The sequence below is a fragment of the Chinchilla lanigera genome, unplaced genomic scaffold, assembly GCF_000276665.1.
Source record: "Chinchilla lanigera isolate Chin_1 unplaced genomic scaffold, ChiLan1.0 scaffold00128, whole genome shotgun sequence".
Classification (NCBI taxonomy): Eukaryota; Metazoa; Chordata; class Mammalia; order Rodentia; family Chinchillidae; genus Chinchilla; species Chinchilla lanigera.
In genome coordinates, this window is record NW_004955529.1 from 863495 (window position 1) to 879085 (window position 15591).

Sequence of the window (15591 nt, forward strand, 5' to 3'; positions counted from 1 at the left end):
AACTACAAACATATACTACATCTACAATGAAAGTACAGCAACGCTGAAGAAATAAATTGAAAAAGACATTAGAAAATGGAAACACCTTATTCATGGACTAGAAGAACTAATAATATGAAAATGGCCATATTATCAGTAGTGATCCAGACACTGAATGTGTTCCCTCTTAAAAACCAACACTGCAACAGACAAATAGAAAAAAACCCTAAATTTATTTGAAATCAGACAAGATCCAGAATAGTAAAAGTAAACCTGAGCAAAAAGAGCAATGCTGGAATCATCAAAATGTCAGCTTTCGAGTCCTATTACAAAGCCATACTAATGAAGATAACATGGTATGGGCAGAAACAAAGATATTTACAAAAATGGAATAATGCAGAAAACACAGAAGCAAACCCATGAACCCACAACTATCTGATTTTTGACAAAGGGACCAAAAAATACACCAGAGAAAAGATAGGCTCTTTAATAAAAAGTGCTGGGAAAACTGAAAATTCATATGCAGAAGACTGAAATTAGATCTCTATCTTTCACCTCATGTAAAACTCAAATAAAAATGGATCAAAGACCTACATATAGAATCGGAAACATTTAAACTGATGGAAGGTAACATGGGGAAGCACTTGAAGCCACAGGCCCAGGGGAAAAACTTCTTAAATAGGACACCAATCCCACAGGTAAGCAGATCAAGAATTAACAAATGTGATTTTAACAAAGTAAAAAGCTTCTGCACAGCAGAGGGGACAACTAACAGATTGAAGAGACAACCCACTGGATGGGAGAAAATCTTTACTAGTTATGCTTCTGACAGAGGACTAATATCTATAATATATACGGAACTCAAACAGTTAACCTCCAAATCAAACCAAAATAAAACTCATCAAAAAGTGGACAAATGAACGGAATAGACATTTTTCAAAAGAAAATAAGTACAATTGACCAATACGTATATGGAAAACTGCTCAAAATCTTTAGTCATGACAGAAATGCAACTAAAAACTGCTTTGACATTCTCACTCCATTCAGAATGGCTGTCATCAAAAATACAAAAACAATGAATGCTGGCAAAAATTCAGGGGTGGAAAGAAACCTACCTATAGCATTGTTAGGAATGTAAACTAGAACAACCACTATGGAAATCAGTAAAGAGATTGCTCAAAACATTACATATAGAAATATGATTTATAACTGGGGATATAGCTCAGTGGCATAAGCACCTGCCTGGCAAGAGCAAGGTCCTGAGTTCAATTCCCAGTACAAAAAAAAGAAAAGAAAAAGAAAAAAAGAAATATGACTTCATTGAGGTATACCAGTCCTAGGTATATATTCCTGAAAGAATTTAAGATAGGATACCATAGGGATACATGCATACCCATGTTTTATAGCAGCACATACCACAAGAGCTAACTAAGCTGTTTATAAAGTCCAGATGCCCATTAAAAGATGAACAAATAAAAGAAAATGTGATACACACATACACACACACACAAAAAAAAAAAAAATCACAAAAATTTGCAAGAATATGGTTGGAACTTTGGAATATAGGTAGCTTAAGAGAAATAAACCAGACTTGGAAAGTTAAGTACTGCATGTTTTCCCTTATGAGAAACCAAGTAGAGGGCTGGGGATTTAGCTCAGCAGCACAGCACCTGCCTGGCAAGCGCAAGGTTGTGAGTTCGATTCCTGGTACCGGAAAAAGAACAAACAAAAAAAAGAGAAACCAAGTAGATAAATGATAGACAGACAGATAGATAGACAGAAGGATAGGTAGATAGGATACAGAAGAGATGGCAAGAAACTAGGAGGTAGAGTTCCAGAGATAGGGGAGGGAATCAGCAAGGGGTGGAGTTGAAGGGGAGAAGGGATAATAATAGGATTCAAAATGATCCAGATATGTTACATACAATTACCCAAAAGACACATCAACATTTTTAATTCCTAACATGCACCAGTAAAAACAAACAAATAAACAAAGGTAGAAATTGACTGTGTAAAAAATATATTTATGGGGCTGGGGATTTAGCTCAGTGGCACAGCGCCTGCCTGGCAAGCGCAAGGTCATGATTTCGATTCCCGGTACCAGAAAAAAAACAAAAACAAACAAACAAAAAAGAAATGGAAAAATGCATTTATTCCCTTATGGGTTCTTTAATAACATTCTCTAATTGATATATTATTATGGACTGTATACAAATTCCCCTAATAAGGCTTATGCGTTCATAAGTAAGGTTCCTGCAAGGTGATTAGATCATGGAGCACTAACCTAGTCTACGGATTTTGATGAGTTCACACTTGAATGTGTGATAAGGAGGCGGAGTAGGAGGAAGTATGTCACTAGCATGGCTTTGAGGGTTAAATCTCTTCTTGGGCTTTTTCCATCTCTCTCAGCTTCCTGGCTGTCATGAGCTGAGCAGCTTTCCTCTGCCAATCCCCTCTGCCATGATATTTCTGTTTTGTGGCCAGCTGACCATGGACTGAAACCTCTGCAACTGTGGGCCGAAATAACCCTTTTCTCTTTGAAGCTGCTTGTCAAGTGTTGTATCCCAGCAACAGAAAAGCTAACTAAAACACATGCCTAATTCACTAATTCATCATCCTCATTACCTGAAAAAATGTCATCACCTAAGACACATCAGTCTTGAAGCACATAAGGATGTGTTAAATTTAATAAAAAAGAAGTAAAGAAATCCTTTCAAAGTATGAAGTGAGAAAAATGGTTGTAAAGAGAAGATGTCAGGAATGGTGGGACTCGCTTATAATGCTTGAACTGTGGAAGGCTAAGACGGCACTATTGCTAAGTTTGAACCCAGCCTGGGCAACTTAGTGAGACTCTATCTCAAGAAAAAAAAATCAACCCAGTCCAATCAATCAATCAATCAATTAATTTAATAAAACGGCTAGGGATGTAGCTTGGTAAAAAAACCTTAGGTTCAACCACATATACTGGGAGAAAACAAAAAGTAGAGAGGAGTTTCACCAGATCTTAAGAGTATACAGGATCCTTGTGTTGTACAGTCTAGAATTAGTTCAACTTTACTCCTTTTATGTCTTCAAAAAAAAAGCTGTGATTTGGATTAAAAAAATTATTTTAAATTGTCTAAGTTTTATAAAAAAGCATTAATCAGAGCATGTTTATTGTCATAACTGTAAATTCACTCAAAAGTCGCCTATGTATAAGACACACTTCTACAAAGAAATATATTAATATCTAAAATAAACAGCAAGTAATAAATAACTTCTTCACACTAGTTTACAATGGTATAAGATCTCAAAAATAGCTAACTACACAAAAGTTTGGTGCAATAGTTCTTGGTCCCAAGATTTAAGAACCTGTTCAATACTTCGCTCTTTTTAACTGTAATGACAATAGTATACTTCTACTATTAGTCTAAATTAAAAACTATGAACAAACATTTGATCCATCAAAAATTAAGGACTAGTAACTGTATGAGAGTATACACACCAACTAGAAATACAATGTTCCAGTGTTATCATAATTTCAATAAGAAAATAAAAGGTTTCTCATCATGTAGAATTATTAATTTTTGACTAATTACAAATATAGACATATTTATTCAATCATAGACTCAATAAGAAAGCACTGTTTTGCAAAACGACATTGTCCTACTCACTGAAAAGGATAAATATATTTTTGTTCATTTTCCATCAGGTTGAGTATTTTTTTAAACAATGTAAGGACTTGAATCAGGACTCAAAATACTACTGAAGTGTCCTAAGTGGTAAGTAAGATTAAAAAAAAATTGAGCCAATTCTTCTTACACCTTCACAAGGTATTCAACGTATCTCAATGTTCACTGAGCACCTGTTATATTGAAGACACTGTGCAAGTCAGTCACCACCCTTAAGAAACATATAATTGGACACAGTAGCTCTGACAGTATATATATCATATTGCTATTACTGAATTAACAATTCAAATGTCCAAACACTGAGAGTGATTCAAGGAACTCTGGAGGCTATGAAAGAAAAGGTTTCAAAAGATAAGAATTACCTCATCGCCCATCTGTGGGACAAATGGGGAACGACGCGGTATGGTATCCAAAATCCACTGAGGGGCAAACCATTCTTCATTGGGCTCACCTGCCATAGAAACCAGCCCTCCTTTCTAAAATAAAATAAAATATACATATATATTTACATATACATGAGTAACACTATCAAAAATAGCAGATCAAGAATGTTAAAAGTATCAGTTTATATGGAAACCTAAAGTAATTTTAAACATTTTCCTTTAGCAATTATACCTACCTTTTCTACCAATAAAAAAATATCAACTTGCTCCACTTTATCCAACAGATAATAACCTGACATGAAACACCACCTAAAAACTGTAACTTTAACGTGCCACATAATGCCATTTAAAATCACAACTTGGACTCTTTGTATGTCTAGAGTACTACATGAACTGATATACTAGTAACAAAATAAATTTCTGTTAATAAAATAGCGATATTAAGAACATAATTATGCCAAGTAACAGAATACAGAATGTATCGATAATAAATTTTTGAATTAAATTTAAAGAATTATGCGGGTTAGTTCTTTATGTCAGCTAAATGAAATTACAGTATAGAACACATTTCACTAGTGAGATGAAATAAAAACACAAAAGAATGACAGAAGAGCCCTACATAGTTTATTATATTCTCTTTTTCAAGTAAAAATGCTAGAGATTTACGACTGGTAACAGGACAAGAATAATACTTTTGTGTCATTGTGGCTTACTAATTTACAACTTTGCTACGTTTTAAAAAATAATTGTCAATATGTTTCAATTTAATAAACTACAATGATAAAGACATTCTAGCCTCTACTTTGATTAGACAAGTCTTTCAAATTTTTTTTATATCTGAAATCAATTTTAGCTACTTTGATTTACTTGGTTTCTCAGGTGGAATGCTATTTTCAGAGAGAAGTCAAAGGTTACTGTCAAATCCTCAAGTACTAATGGCAAAAACAAACAAAGTATTAATAGAAAAAACAAACAACAAAAGCAAAACCAAAACAACCTATACATTTACAAACCTTCTTTCTAGTCTGCTTAGGTTTCTTCTGCCTTTCTTCCGGTGACTTCAAATTCTCTTCCTCAGAGCTGCTGCATATTTTCCGAGTTGCCTGTCTCGTTTGTCTTTTAGGAGGTTGCAGATTTATTCCAGCGTCTGCTGTCCAATCAGAATAGTCACTTGATGAATCACTGTAAATAAATCAAAATGATGAATATCTAACTACAAGAGGGCATAATTTTACCTCATAATTTAAAGATGATCAATTTGTTATCACATAGCATTAGAAATTATGTAGCTTGAAAGAAAAAAAATATTGAATTTTGATTGTTAAGATAAGAAAAATATGAATATAGAATTTTGTTTGTTAATTACGTTACTGTAATGAAATGCTTCTTGCTTGTATAACAGAATTTATTATTATTATTCTTATTTTGCGGGGAGGGTACCAGGAATCGACCTCAGGACCCAGGCAGGCGCTGCACCACTGAGCTAAACCCTGAAACTCCCCACAACAGGATTTAAAATACCTGTCTAAACCACAAAAACTTCTTTAAAGTAATGTGTACTGCATTTCTAAAACTAGTGAAATATGGTTATTTTAAAACAAATAAATATACACATATACGAATATTTATATATCTATAACTACACCTATATCTATATCTATGCATTCCAAGATGTAGAATATCAGATTTAGAAAATATCTTATCTTAGAGATGAAGGAATTGAAAAGCACATAATGCTATCAAGAAGACATTGGCAAAGCCAGGATAAAATGTCAAGACTTTAGGCTTCCAACCCCATACTCTTTCTAATGTAAAATACAATGTATTTTGTATACTAGGAAGTAAACCCTGGCCTGATTCACACTAGGCAAGGACATTCCTACTGAGTCATACAATTTTTATTTTAAAGCATAGATTTGCTAAGCTGCGCAGGCTGTCTTCAACTTGAGATCCTCCATCAGCAACCCAAGAAGCTAGGATTACATGTGTGTGCTCCCATGTCTAGACAAATACTATTTTAACTGTAGTTTCATTAAATTCCAACAAAAACATAATTTCAGATTAAAAACTACTGAATGATCTTGACCAAACTAAAACCATTAAAACTACCTGGAAGAACTTTCACTTTGCCATTCAACGACAGGATCCTCTAGAGAAGCATCACTTGTGCCAACAGTTTCATCTTCCTAAAATAAAAAGGCAGCAATTGAAGTATGTGCTTATTATTATTTAGTATGATATTTATTATCAACCCACTATCTGCTCTGTTAACACTTTTCATCCCCCTGAAAAAACGCTAGTTACAATATACATAATTATTTTTCTGCATATATCTGTAACTCACAAGTCAACCTGTCAGGTGTATAAAATTTCTGGCACATATTTTCTTACTGATGTAAAACAACTTTTGATTATTCAAAAACCTGAAAGACTTCTTAAGCCCAAATACAGTGCAATCCTCTGAAATACTAAAAACTGTTTTAAAAATACTATATGTGATCATTCTTTTAATATCAAAATATTCATAAAGAGGAGCTGGTGCATTGGGAGAAAGGGGAGATACTTTTGAGGAAAATTACTTTAACAACTGCAATTGGCAGAAGGATGAGAATGCCATACTTTGTCAATCCCTCATTATGCACTTAACAATCAGAGTTGCTAATGGAACAAAAGGAATGCAGAACAGGGAAATAGGAAGAAAAGAATGGATTTACTTTTTTATTCCTTGAAATGAAACAGGTAAGTTTGAGAAAAATCAACACTCAGTGATTTACAATGGGGGAAGTCAGTTTTTATAGTTTGGATCAATAATGTCCCCCAGAAGGCTCATGCGTCCAGAAGTAGGGCTTTTAAACCAGGCATAGTGGCCCATGCCTGTAATCCCAGCACTCGGGAGGCTGAGGCAGATGAGTTCAAGGCTAGCCTGAGATATGTAAGCGAGTTCAAGGCCAGCCCGCACCACAGTAACCTTGTCTCCAAAAAAATAAATAAATAAATAAGTAACAAACAATCAAATAAATAGATAATAAAATAAAGTGGGACTTTGGAAGGTGATTAGATAATGAAGGCACTAACCTCACCAATGGATTAATTAATTCACTGATGAGTTCATAGCTAAATGAACTATTAGCAGGTGGGACATATTTGGAGGAAGTGGATCACTAGAGACATGCCTTTGAATGGCATATCTAGTCTCTGGCCTCTTCCTCTCTGATTCTTGCTTGATTGCTCTATTTTCTATCTGCCATGAGGTTAGCAGCTTTCTTCTAGCTGAAATAACAGCTAGAAGATGATATTCTGCTCTAGGCAGAAATATCATTATGTGCTTCCATCATAGTTCTGCCTTAGATCTAGCTAACCATAGACTGAAACTTCTGAAACTGTGAGCAAATGTAAACCTTTTCACTTTTAAAGTTATATGTGCCCGGTATTTTGTTACAGCAACAGAAAGCCTAGTAATACATCAATAATAACAGAAAATGAACACATTATGCTAATTACACAGTCAGCTAGTTCTGGAACTGTTTAATTTGTTACCATTTTTTATATTTGAATTCCTTCCATAACTAAGATTTCCTGTCTCTTCTCACTGTCCAAAAGCCAAACATTTGCTGACATGTATCATAATCTCATTAAAATAATCTCTTAGGTACAAATCAGAAAAGACACTTAAAAGAATTTAATATGATACCCAAATTGGTCTATTTCCTCAATAGTGACTAAACCTCTTACAGGTAAATTTCTAAAATAGCTGTCCCTTAAATAGGTCTTTAAATTACAGCCAAATGGATGATACATACTAGGAAACAAACAACTACATTGTATGAATAACAGCAGATATCTAACCTCTGAGGAGCTTTCCAAATCATCCTGTACACCAGAATTTTGACATATTGCTTGTGAATTATGCTCCATGTTGGACCGTGTTTGGTAAGTATGTTGACGTTTGCGTTGTGTCCTTCGTAAAGACCTCCCACAACTAGGCTGATAATCATTCTGTAAAAGAGAAAGAAAATACATTTTACAAAATTAATGAAAAGGTCAGTAAATACACAAAAACTGAACATATATATACAGTAAACTAAGTAAGTTAAGAGAGAAGGGGTGAAGATATATTGTTAAAAACAAAACTAATATCTAACTACAAATACATACAAAATCCTTTTTCTACTAGTATTTATGATTTTCCTAATTTCAAAACTTTTTGATCAAATTAAAGAGTGTGTTGAATGTCTGGGTTGCAAGATTTTACCCCATCAGAATTTATCTATACCATATTATTCATGTTAATTATGGGATGAAGGAAACATCTATATTATATTCATGTAAACATAATTCTTAATGCATTCATCTTTAAGTCTTTAAAAAGAAATCTAGGGAAACTTAAATTGTTAAAATACGTAATTTGATTTAATTACCTATACATCATTTTATACTAGCATTTATAGTACTTTTTGTTTTGGTTCGAGCCCAGGGCCTTCACACTGAGCTATCTCTCCAGTCCTTTTCTCATTTTTATTTTGAGACAGAGTCTCAGTAAGTCACTAAATTACCTAGGCTGAACTTGAACTTGCAATCAGTCTCCCAGAGTACTGAGATTACAGGCATGTGTCACCATACCCAATGTATTAAAATTCTTATGAATTAAAAAAGATTTGTAGGATCAAGTTAGCTCAGTCCCTGAATGCCAGGAGAGAGTTGCTTAATAAAATACAAGATTTAATTTGAGCAACCAAATTTAAAGTGAAAAATACTTTTTCCTTTTAGAAATATAAAACATTATTATGAATATACTATATGGAAAAGCCGTAATCCAAATATATTATTAGGACTAAATAAGTGTAAGTCTTATAACTCAGCCTCAAGGATCAATTTCTCACATGTAAATTTTTCTCATTTTTGGCATATACAAAAATGTCTATAGTCTAAAGCACCCTGTGCATTATTCTCAGAAAATTGTGATGTTTGATAAACTTGCTTAGAAGGAAAGAATAGAAATCATGTATCTGAGTCATGCATCAACTTGGAAAATTAATCCTTTAAAGAAGAGCAAAAAAGCTAAGTAGAAACCACAATAGAAGTTTTATAGCAGACATCAAAGTCACCTAAGAATATTTGGAGACATTTGTATAATAATTACCTGAATTTTATTGATAATGAAAATAATTTACAATTTTTGGTCCATTGCCTAAATTTCCTATACTTTCTGAGTTACCGTCCACTACAGAAGTTATAATTGGAACTGGTGGGGGAAAGGAACCCATATATTCCTATGCCCTTGGTATAGTGAATCTGAAAGTATTAATAAGGAGCTTGCCAAGCACCTAATTGGGTACAGGCACCCTATTCCTCACTTAGGGAGTCTCAACTAGGAAAGTGAATCCACTACATATATGTCAGATTTTGCTGTTACATGATTAGGTAGGCCTGGAAGAGGTAGAAGACAAGGGTCAGCACACTTTCTTTAAACAGAAAGTGTATTTTTGGCTCTGCAGGGCATATAATTTTTTGCAAATATTGAACTCTGTGCTTATAACATAAAAGCAGCTGTAAGTAAGATATAAGTGAACAAGTATGACTATGTTCTAATAAAATTTAATTAACAGAAATAAGAGGCAGTCAGGATATGGACCATGGGCTACAGTTTGCCAAATTCTTTATGTTCCACATTTGTGGGGACAGGCTTGACTTTCTAATTTTATTTTTATTAATAATAAGCATATTACTCAATTGGGGGCTCCAAAACAGTTTCCCTATAACCAGAAAATTATTAAAAGTCTCATCACACATAACTTGTGACTTTCAAACACCTAATATCCGTGAATATTTGTAAATAGTGTATCCTACATCGCTGAAAAACTAAACTTACCCTTTGAATAGTATATGATGGCTTTTTCTTCTTTTCAACTGTATAAAGACTGATTTCCATATCACCTTTTGCAATTCGACATTCTTCCTGTAACCTGATAAAGAGAAAAAGAAAAAAACAAAGGTCAAAGAAATAGAAAATCATTAAAACAGAAATTAATAGTTGAAAAGAGAAAAAAAAAACTTTCAAATATAAAATTTCCATTTTAACCATTTAGGTATATACTTTATGACATTAACTAAATTCAGAATGTATGGCCATTAGTGCTCAATTTCAAAAAATTTTTCCTGGCTCCAAATACAAACTTTATAATTATTAAGCAATAACTTCCCATTTTCCTCCATTTCTTCCAGTCTGGTAATGCCTAAATTATGATCTGTCTATGAATTTGCCTGGTCTAGATACTTTATGTAAGAGGAATAATATAATATTTCTACTTTTATGTTTAACTTCTTCCATTTAGCATATTGCTTTTCATGTAATTCATGTTACAGCAGATATTATAACTTCTTAATTTTGATGGTTGAAAAATATTCCATTGTAAGGAAATACCATATTTGATCTCTTCATCTGCTGATGGACACCTGAGATGTTTACACTGTTTGACTGTTAATAATGTTGCAAAACACACAAGTATACGAGTATACGAGTATATTTGATTCCCTGATTTCAATTCTACTTTTAAAGCTTTGAGTACAAAATTTTAATTGCTCTACTGCCAAGGCTTAGCACTCAGTTCATAAATTAGCTATATACACTTTCTTCTTATTATTGCTCTCCACTTACGACAGAAAAAAACAAAGGAAAGATAAAACCAAATGGAATTTTGCTCCTTGGCTGATCTGCTAAAAGGCTTGGTCAGGGAGGTATATGACTGCAATGAATTATACATGTTCTTTGTTATTAGCTTCGGTCTTTTCTATATCCATTTCAGATTGTCGTGGATTATCTAAAACTGATATTAAAGCAAATGTTATGGCTTTAAAATAATAACAGGGCTGGGAATATAGCTCAGTGGCACAAGTGCTTGCCTGGCAAGTACAAGGTCTTATGTTCAATTCCCAGTACAAGAAATAGTAATAATAATAATAATAATAATAATAATAATAATAGGGATTCCAGGTCTACGATTTATCACAATGAAATACTTTTCTCCAAGGAAGTCCATTTCTAAATACTCTCTAATCACCAGGTCTAGTATCTATCTACATTGTACTCCCAAATAGTTTTGATATCCAGTTGATGGCCTATGCTTGGAAACACTGCTGAACAGAAATCATGCTTTGCATTTTCAGTATTCCTCAAACCATTAAGCACAAAGCTGAGCAAACCAAAGATAATATGTATAATGCACTGAACTAATTATAGCAATGAAAAAAATTGGGAAGGACTCAAGCTAAGTTAATATAATTTACTTACTAAAAATATAACTTTAAATTTTCTTATGAATGTTATGCTGTGTACTCACCTACTAACTCCAGTATTTAATTCGTTGACCACCACTCTCCTGCTCCATGCCATGAGATCTCGCTCAGTGGCTATCTGGCTACGAGGAGCATTGTTGTGCATCTGCCGAACACCTTCAATTTGACCACTACGTCGAAGCCCAATATTTGGGGAAGATGTGTCCATATTTGGACTTCTTAGAGCTAAAACAAAACCAAGGAAAAATAGAACTTTCTCAGCAAAGGCATCAGTCTTAGAGCTTTAAATAAAACAGGAGATTCAAGGACAGGACTGTTGGAAGTAACCCATACCTCTGTTCTACATTTTCTGTTACCTCTATGTCATTTAAAGTATTATGAATAAAATAATCAATAAATATTTAAAGTTTTTATATCTCCTTTAACTTCTTATCAAGCAACAAGCATTCATTTGTATGACTTCCTTGTATATGACAGTCACTTAGATATGCGCTAGAGGTACAGCGATGAATAAAACAGGGTCCCAATTTTGGTAAAAAGTTGAGAACTCAGAGGCACATGTACAGGAACTATTCAAAAGTGACTGATTAAAATCCCCAAATTAACTTAAAATGAAACCAAATAGGAGATGAACTGCTAAACAGAATGGTCTCATTATAAATAACACCAAAATGTACCACTCCTCCCAGGGAAGTTTCACTATTGACAAAGCAGTTAAAGTAGCTTTCAGCAGCTCTCTACCTCACTCGTTTCAAATCTCAGTTCTTTGCTTTTGCTAAACTAGATTTCAAGCCAGTCATGGTGGCACACACCTGTAATGACAGCACTCCGGAGGCTGAGACAGGAGGATCATTTTGAGTTCGAGGCCAGCCTGGGCTAAAAAGTGAGCTCAAGGCCACCCTGAAACTGCATAGTGAGACTCTGTCTCAAAAAGAAACAAAAATAATAATAAACTAGATTTCAAAATAGTGAGGGCACTTCAAATTATAGATTTTGATGCTAAGTTAGAAAAGAGCAGTCAGTGATTCCAGGTGAGTACTTCCATATTTTTTATTAGCACCTGTTGGTGAATGGTGAGATTTTTATCTTTCTTTTTTAATTGATTATACAGATTTATGGGTTCTATTTTTGACAGTTTCATACACAAAGATAAAATTTGCATACAACTGATTGGTGGGGCTTGTTTCAGAAAGTCAGTACATGTATTTAACATATGTTGATCATTCAGTCTGAGTACCTCCCTTTTCCTCTCTTTCTCCCCTCCTACTCATTCCTTTCCCTGTATCTAAAACTCTACTCCCTAGTCTCATCTCTATATTTTGTGCATGTATGTATGAATGTATATATATTTGATATTTCCTATATATGGAAAATATATGACATTTAACTTTCTAACTCAGGCTTCTTTCACTTAACATCATAGTTTCCAGTTCCATTTATTTTCCTGCAAAAGGCATTACTTCATTCTCTTTTATAGTGTACCTGAGTAACATTCATTGTGTATACATACCAAATTTTCTAAAGTGAATTCATATGTTTATGGAGACCTAGGCTATTTCTATAGCTCAGCTATTATGAATTATACAGCCATAATCATGGGGATACATTTAACACTATAGTATGTAGTCTTTCAGCCATGGTACAGGTAGATCAAATGATTTTTCTATGTTTATTTTTTGAGGAATTTCCATACTGATTTTCACAATGGTTCTACTAGTTTATACTCCCAGCAACAATCTAGGAGGGCTCCTTCCCCCAGCCCCACATCCTGGATAGCATTGGTTTTTTATATTCTTGTGGATAGCTATTTTGACTGGGGTGAAATGGAGTATGAAAGTTCATTTAATTTGCATTTCTCTGGTGGGTAGATGTTGAACAGTGTTTCAGATTTCTGGCCTTTTGCACTTCTTTTCTGTGTGTGTGTGAGCATGCAGTACTGGGGATTGGATCCAGGACCTTTACACTGAACTGCATCCCCAGAGGTATTTTGAGACAGGGTCTAGCTAAACCATTGATATGCCTAGACTGGTCTTGATCTTGCCATTCTGCTGCATCAGCCTCTGAGACTGATAGGATTACAGGCTTGCAGCACCATGTCCAAATTCACAATGCTTTTGACATTTATTCAGTTACCTTGCCCATTTCCTGATTGGATTCTCTTGGGGGAGGTGTGGGCTATTTTTTGAGTTCTTTATATGATCTAGATATTAACAAAAGTATAGCTAGGGAAGATTTTCTCCCACTTAGTGGTCTGTCTCTTCAAGTTGTTACCTTGATGTGCAGAAGCTTTTTAATTGAATGTAAGCCCCTTTGTTAATTCAGGAGATTATTTCCTTTGCTTTTCGAGTGCCATTCAGGAAGTCTCTGCCTGTGCCTATGGTTTCAAGTATTTCCCCTGGTGTCCTCCAGTAGTTTAAATATTTCTAAGTCCTTACCCATTTTGACTTGATTTTAGTACAGGGTAACAGAGGGATCTAGGTTCAATTTCTACATGTGGATGCCCAGTATTCTCAGCACCATTTACTAAAGCTGTTCTCTTTCCTCTAGCATATGTTTTTGGCACCCTTGCCAAAAAACAAATGCTAGTAGGTACATGGGTTTCTATGCCTTCTCCTCTATTCCGCTGGTCTACACATCAATTCTTATATGAGAACCGTGTTGTTTTTATAATACAGTTTTATAATATAGAATGAAGTCTGGTAATGTGATTGTACAGGACTGTTCTTTTTGTCAAGGTTGCTTTAGCTTTTCTGATCTTTTCTGATTTCATATAAAACACATCACAAAGCAAAAGCCACTTATAAAAAAGAACCCCACATGACAGTAAGGGACATTTTACCCAAAAGATCTATGGACCTCAACACAGAAACACAACTAAAATGAACAAACAATGTAACAAAGCCCTTCACAAATATGTAACTCTTGAAAAGCTGATCTTATAGATACCAAAGTGGCTTAAATTACAGGCAATGAATTTAAAAAGTGAGTTAAAAAGGTCAATGAGCTCAAAGAGACAAGTAGCTAAACAAATAAATTAGTAGAGTGATCAATGAGCTCAAAGAAGATACAAATAAGCAGCTGGCTGAAGTAAGGAAGAAAATGCAGTATGTGAAGAACCACTTCATTGAAGAGATAGAAGTTCTGAAACATAACCAAGCAGAAATCCTGGAATAGAAAACCTTAATAAGTGAAATTAAATGCTCAAAGTCCAGAGAATAGAAAAAATGAATCAGAAAAAATAATATCAGGAACTGAAGACAGGGGGGCAGTACTAGAATACCAAGACAGAATCAAAGAAAAAATAATAACAAGTCAAAAACAAGATTTTGCTATGACAAATTGTGCTGCTATAAACATGGGTGCACATATATTGCTGTGCTATGATGCTTTTAATTCTTCTGGGAAGATACCTAGCAAGGGAATAGCTAGGTCAAATGTGACCTGCAATCCTAGTTTTTTGAGGAATCCCCACGCTGATTTCCACAGTGGCTGTACCAGTCTTCATTGCCACCAACAGAGGAGAAGGGTTCCTTTTTTCCCACAGCCCCTCCAGTACTTTTTACTGGTTGATTTCTTGCTAATAGCCATTCTCTCTGGAGTGAGATGGAATATCATCGTTTTAATTTGCATCTCACAAATGACCAATAATATTGAATGCTTTTTCATGTATTTATTTGCCATTTGTATTCCTTCATCTGAGAAGTACATATTAATCTCAGATGACCATTTTTGGATTGGGTCTTTGAATTTGGGGATGTCTGGTTTTTTTTTTTTTCAATTCTTTATATGTTCTAGAGGAATGGATAAAAAATGTGGTATCTTTATACAATGGAATACTACTTGGCTATAAAGAAGGATAAACATGAGACATTTATGGGGAAAGGGATATGACTTGAGTCCACACTTATAAGTGAAATAAATCAGTCTCGCATGTGCAAACGTCCTATTATCTCCCTACTGTAAGAAGCTGAAAAAGCAAATAAGACCCCAAAAGTACAACAGATATTGTGAAATAGGAAGAAAATGCTAAAAAGGGAAAAGAAACTGTAGTGGTGGAAAGGAGAAAAGGAAACGGGAAAGGAAAAAAATATATATATACACACACAAACAAGATAGCTAAAATAGATGTAATACCAATTGCTATTAGCTCACTGAAAGGATAGGAATATGCCTATGTTGCTTGATCAGTTTTTCATGCCTTTATCTTTTATTACGAACAACTACTTTGAAGATAACAATGCATGATGTACTGGACATTGTTACTC

General features: G+C 34.2%; 1 protein-coding gene across 1 annotated transcript in view; it reads right to left on the reverse strand.

Annotated features, from left to right (window-relative positions):
• The window catches only part of Brwd3 (bromodomain and WD repeat domain containing 3), a 157801-nt gene that overhangs the window by 29036 nt on the left and 113174 nt on the right, over positions 1 to 15591 (reverse strand). The window contains exons 19-24 of the mRNA XM_005410071.2: positions 11371 to 11551; positions 9903 to 9996; positions 7880 to 8029; positions 6143 to 6219; positions 5047 to 5215; positions 4013 to 4126 (exon numbers count right to left, since the gene is read on the reverse strand). Coding sequence (XP_005410128.1) covers positions 4013 to 4126; positions 5047 to 5215; positions 6143 to 6219; positions 7880 to 8029; positions 9903 to 9996; positions 11371 to 11551 — 785 coding nt within the window. The remainder of the gene's footprint in view (positions 1 to 4012; positions 4127 to 5046; positions 5216 to 6142; positions 6220 to 7879; positions 8030 to 9902; positions 9997 to 11370; positions 11552 to 15591) is intronic.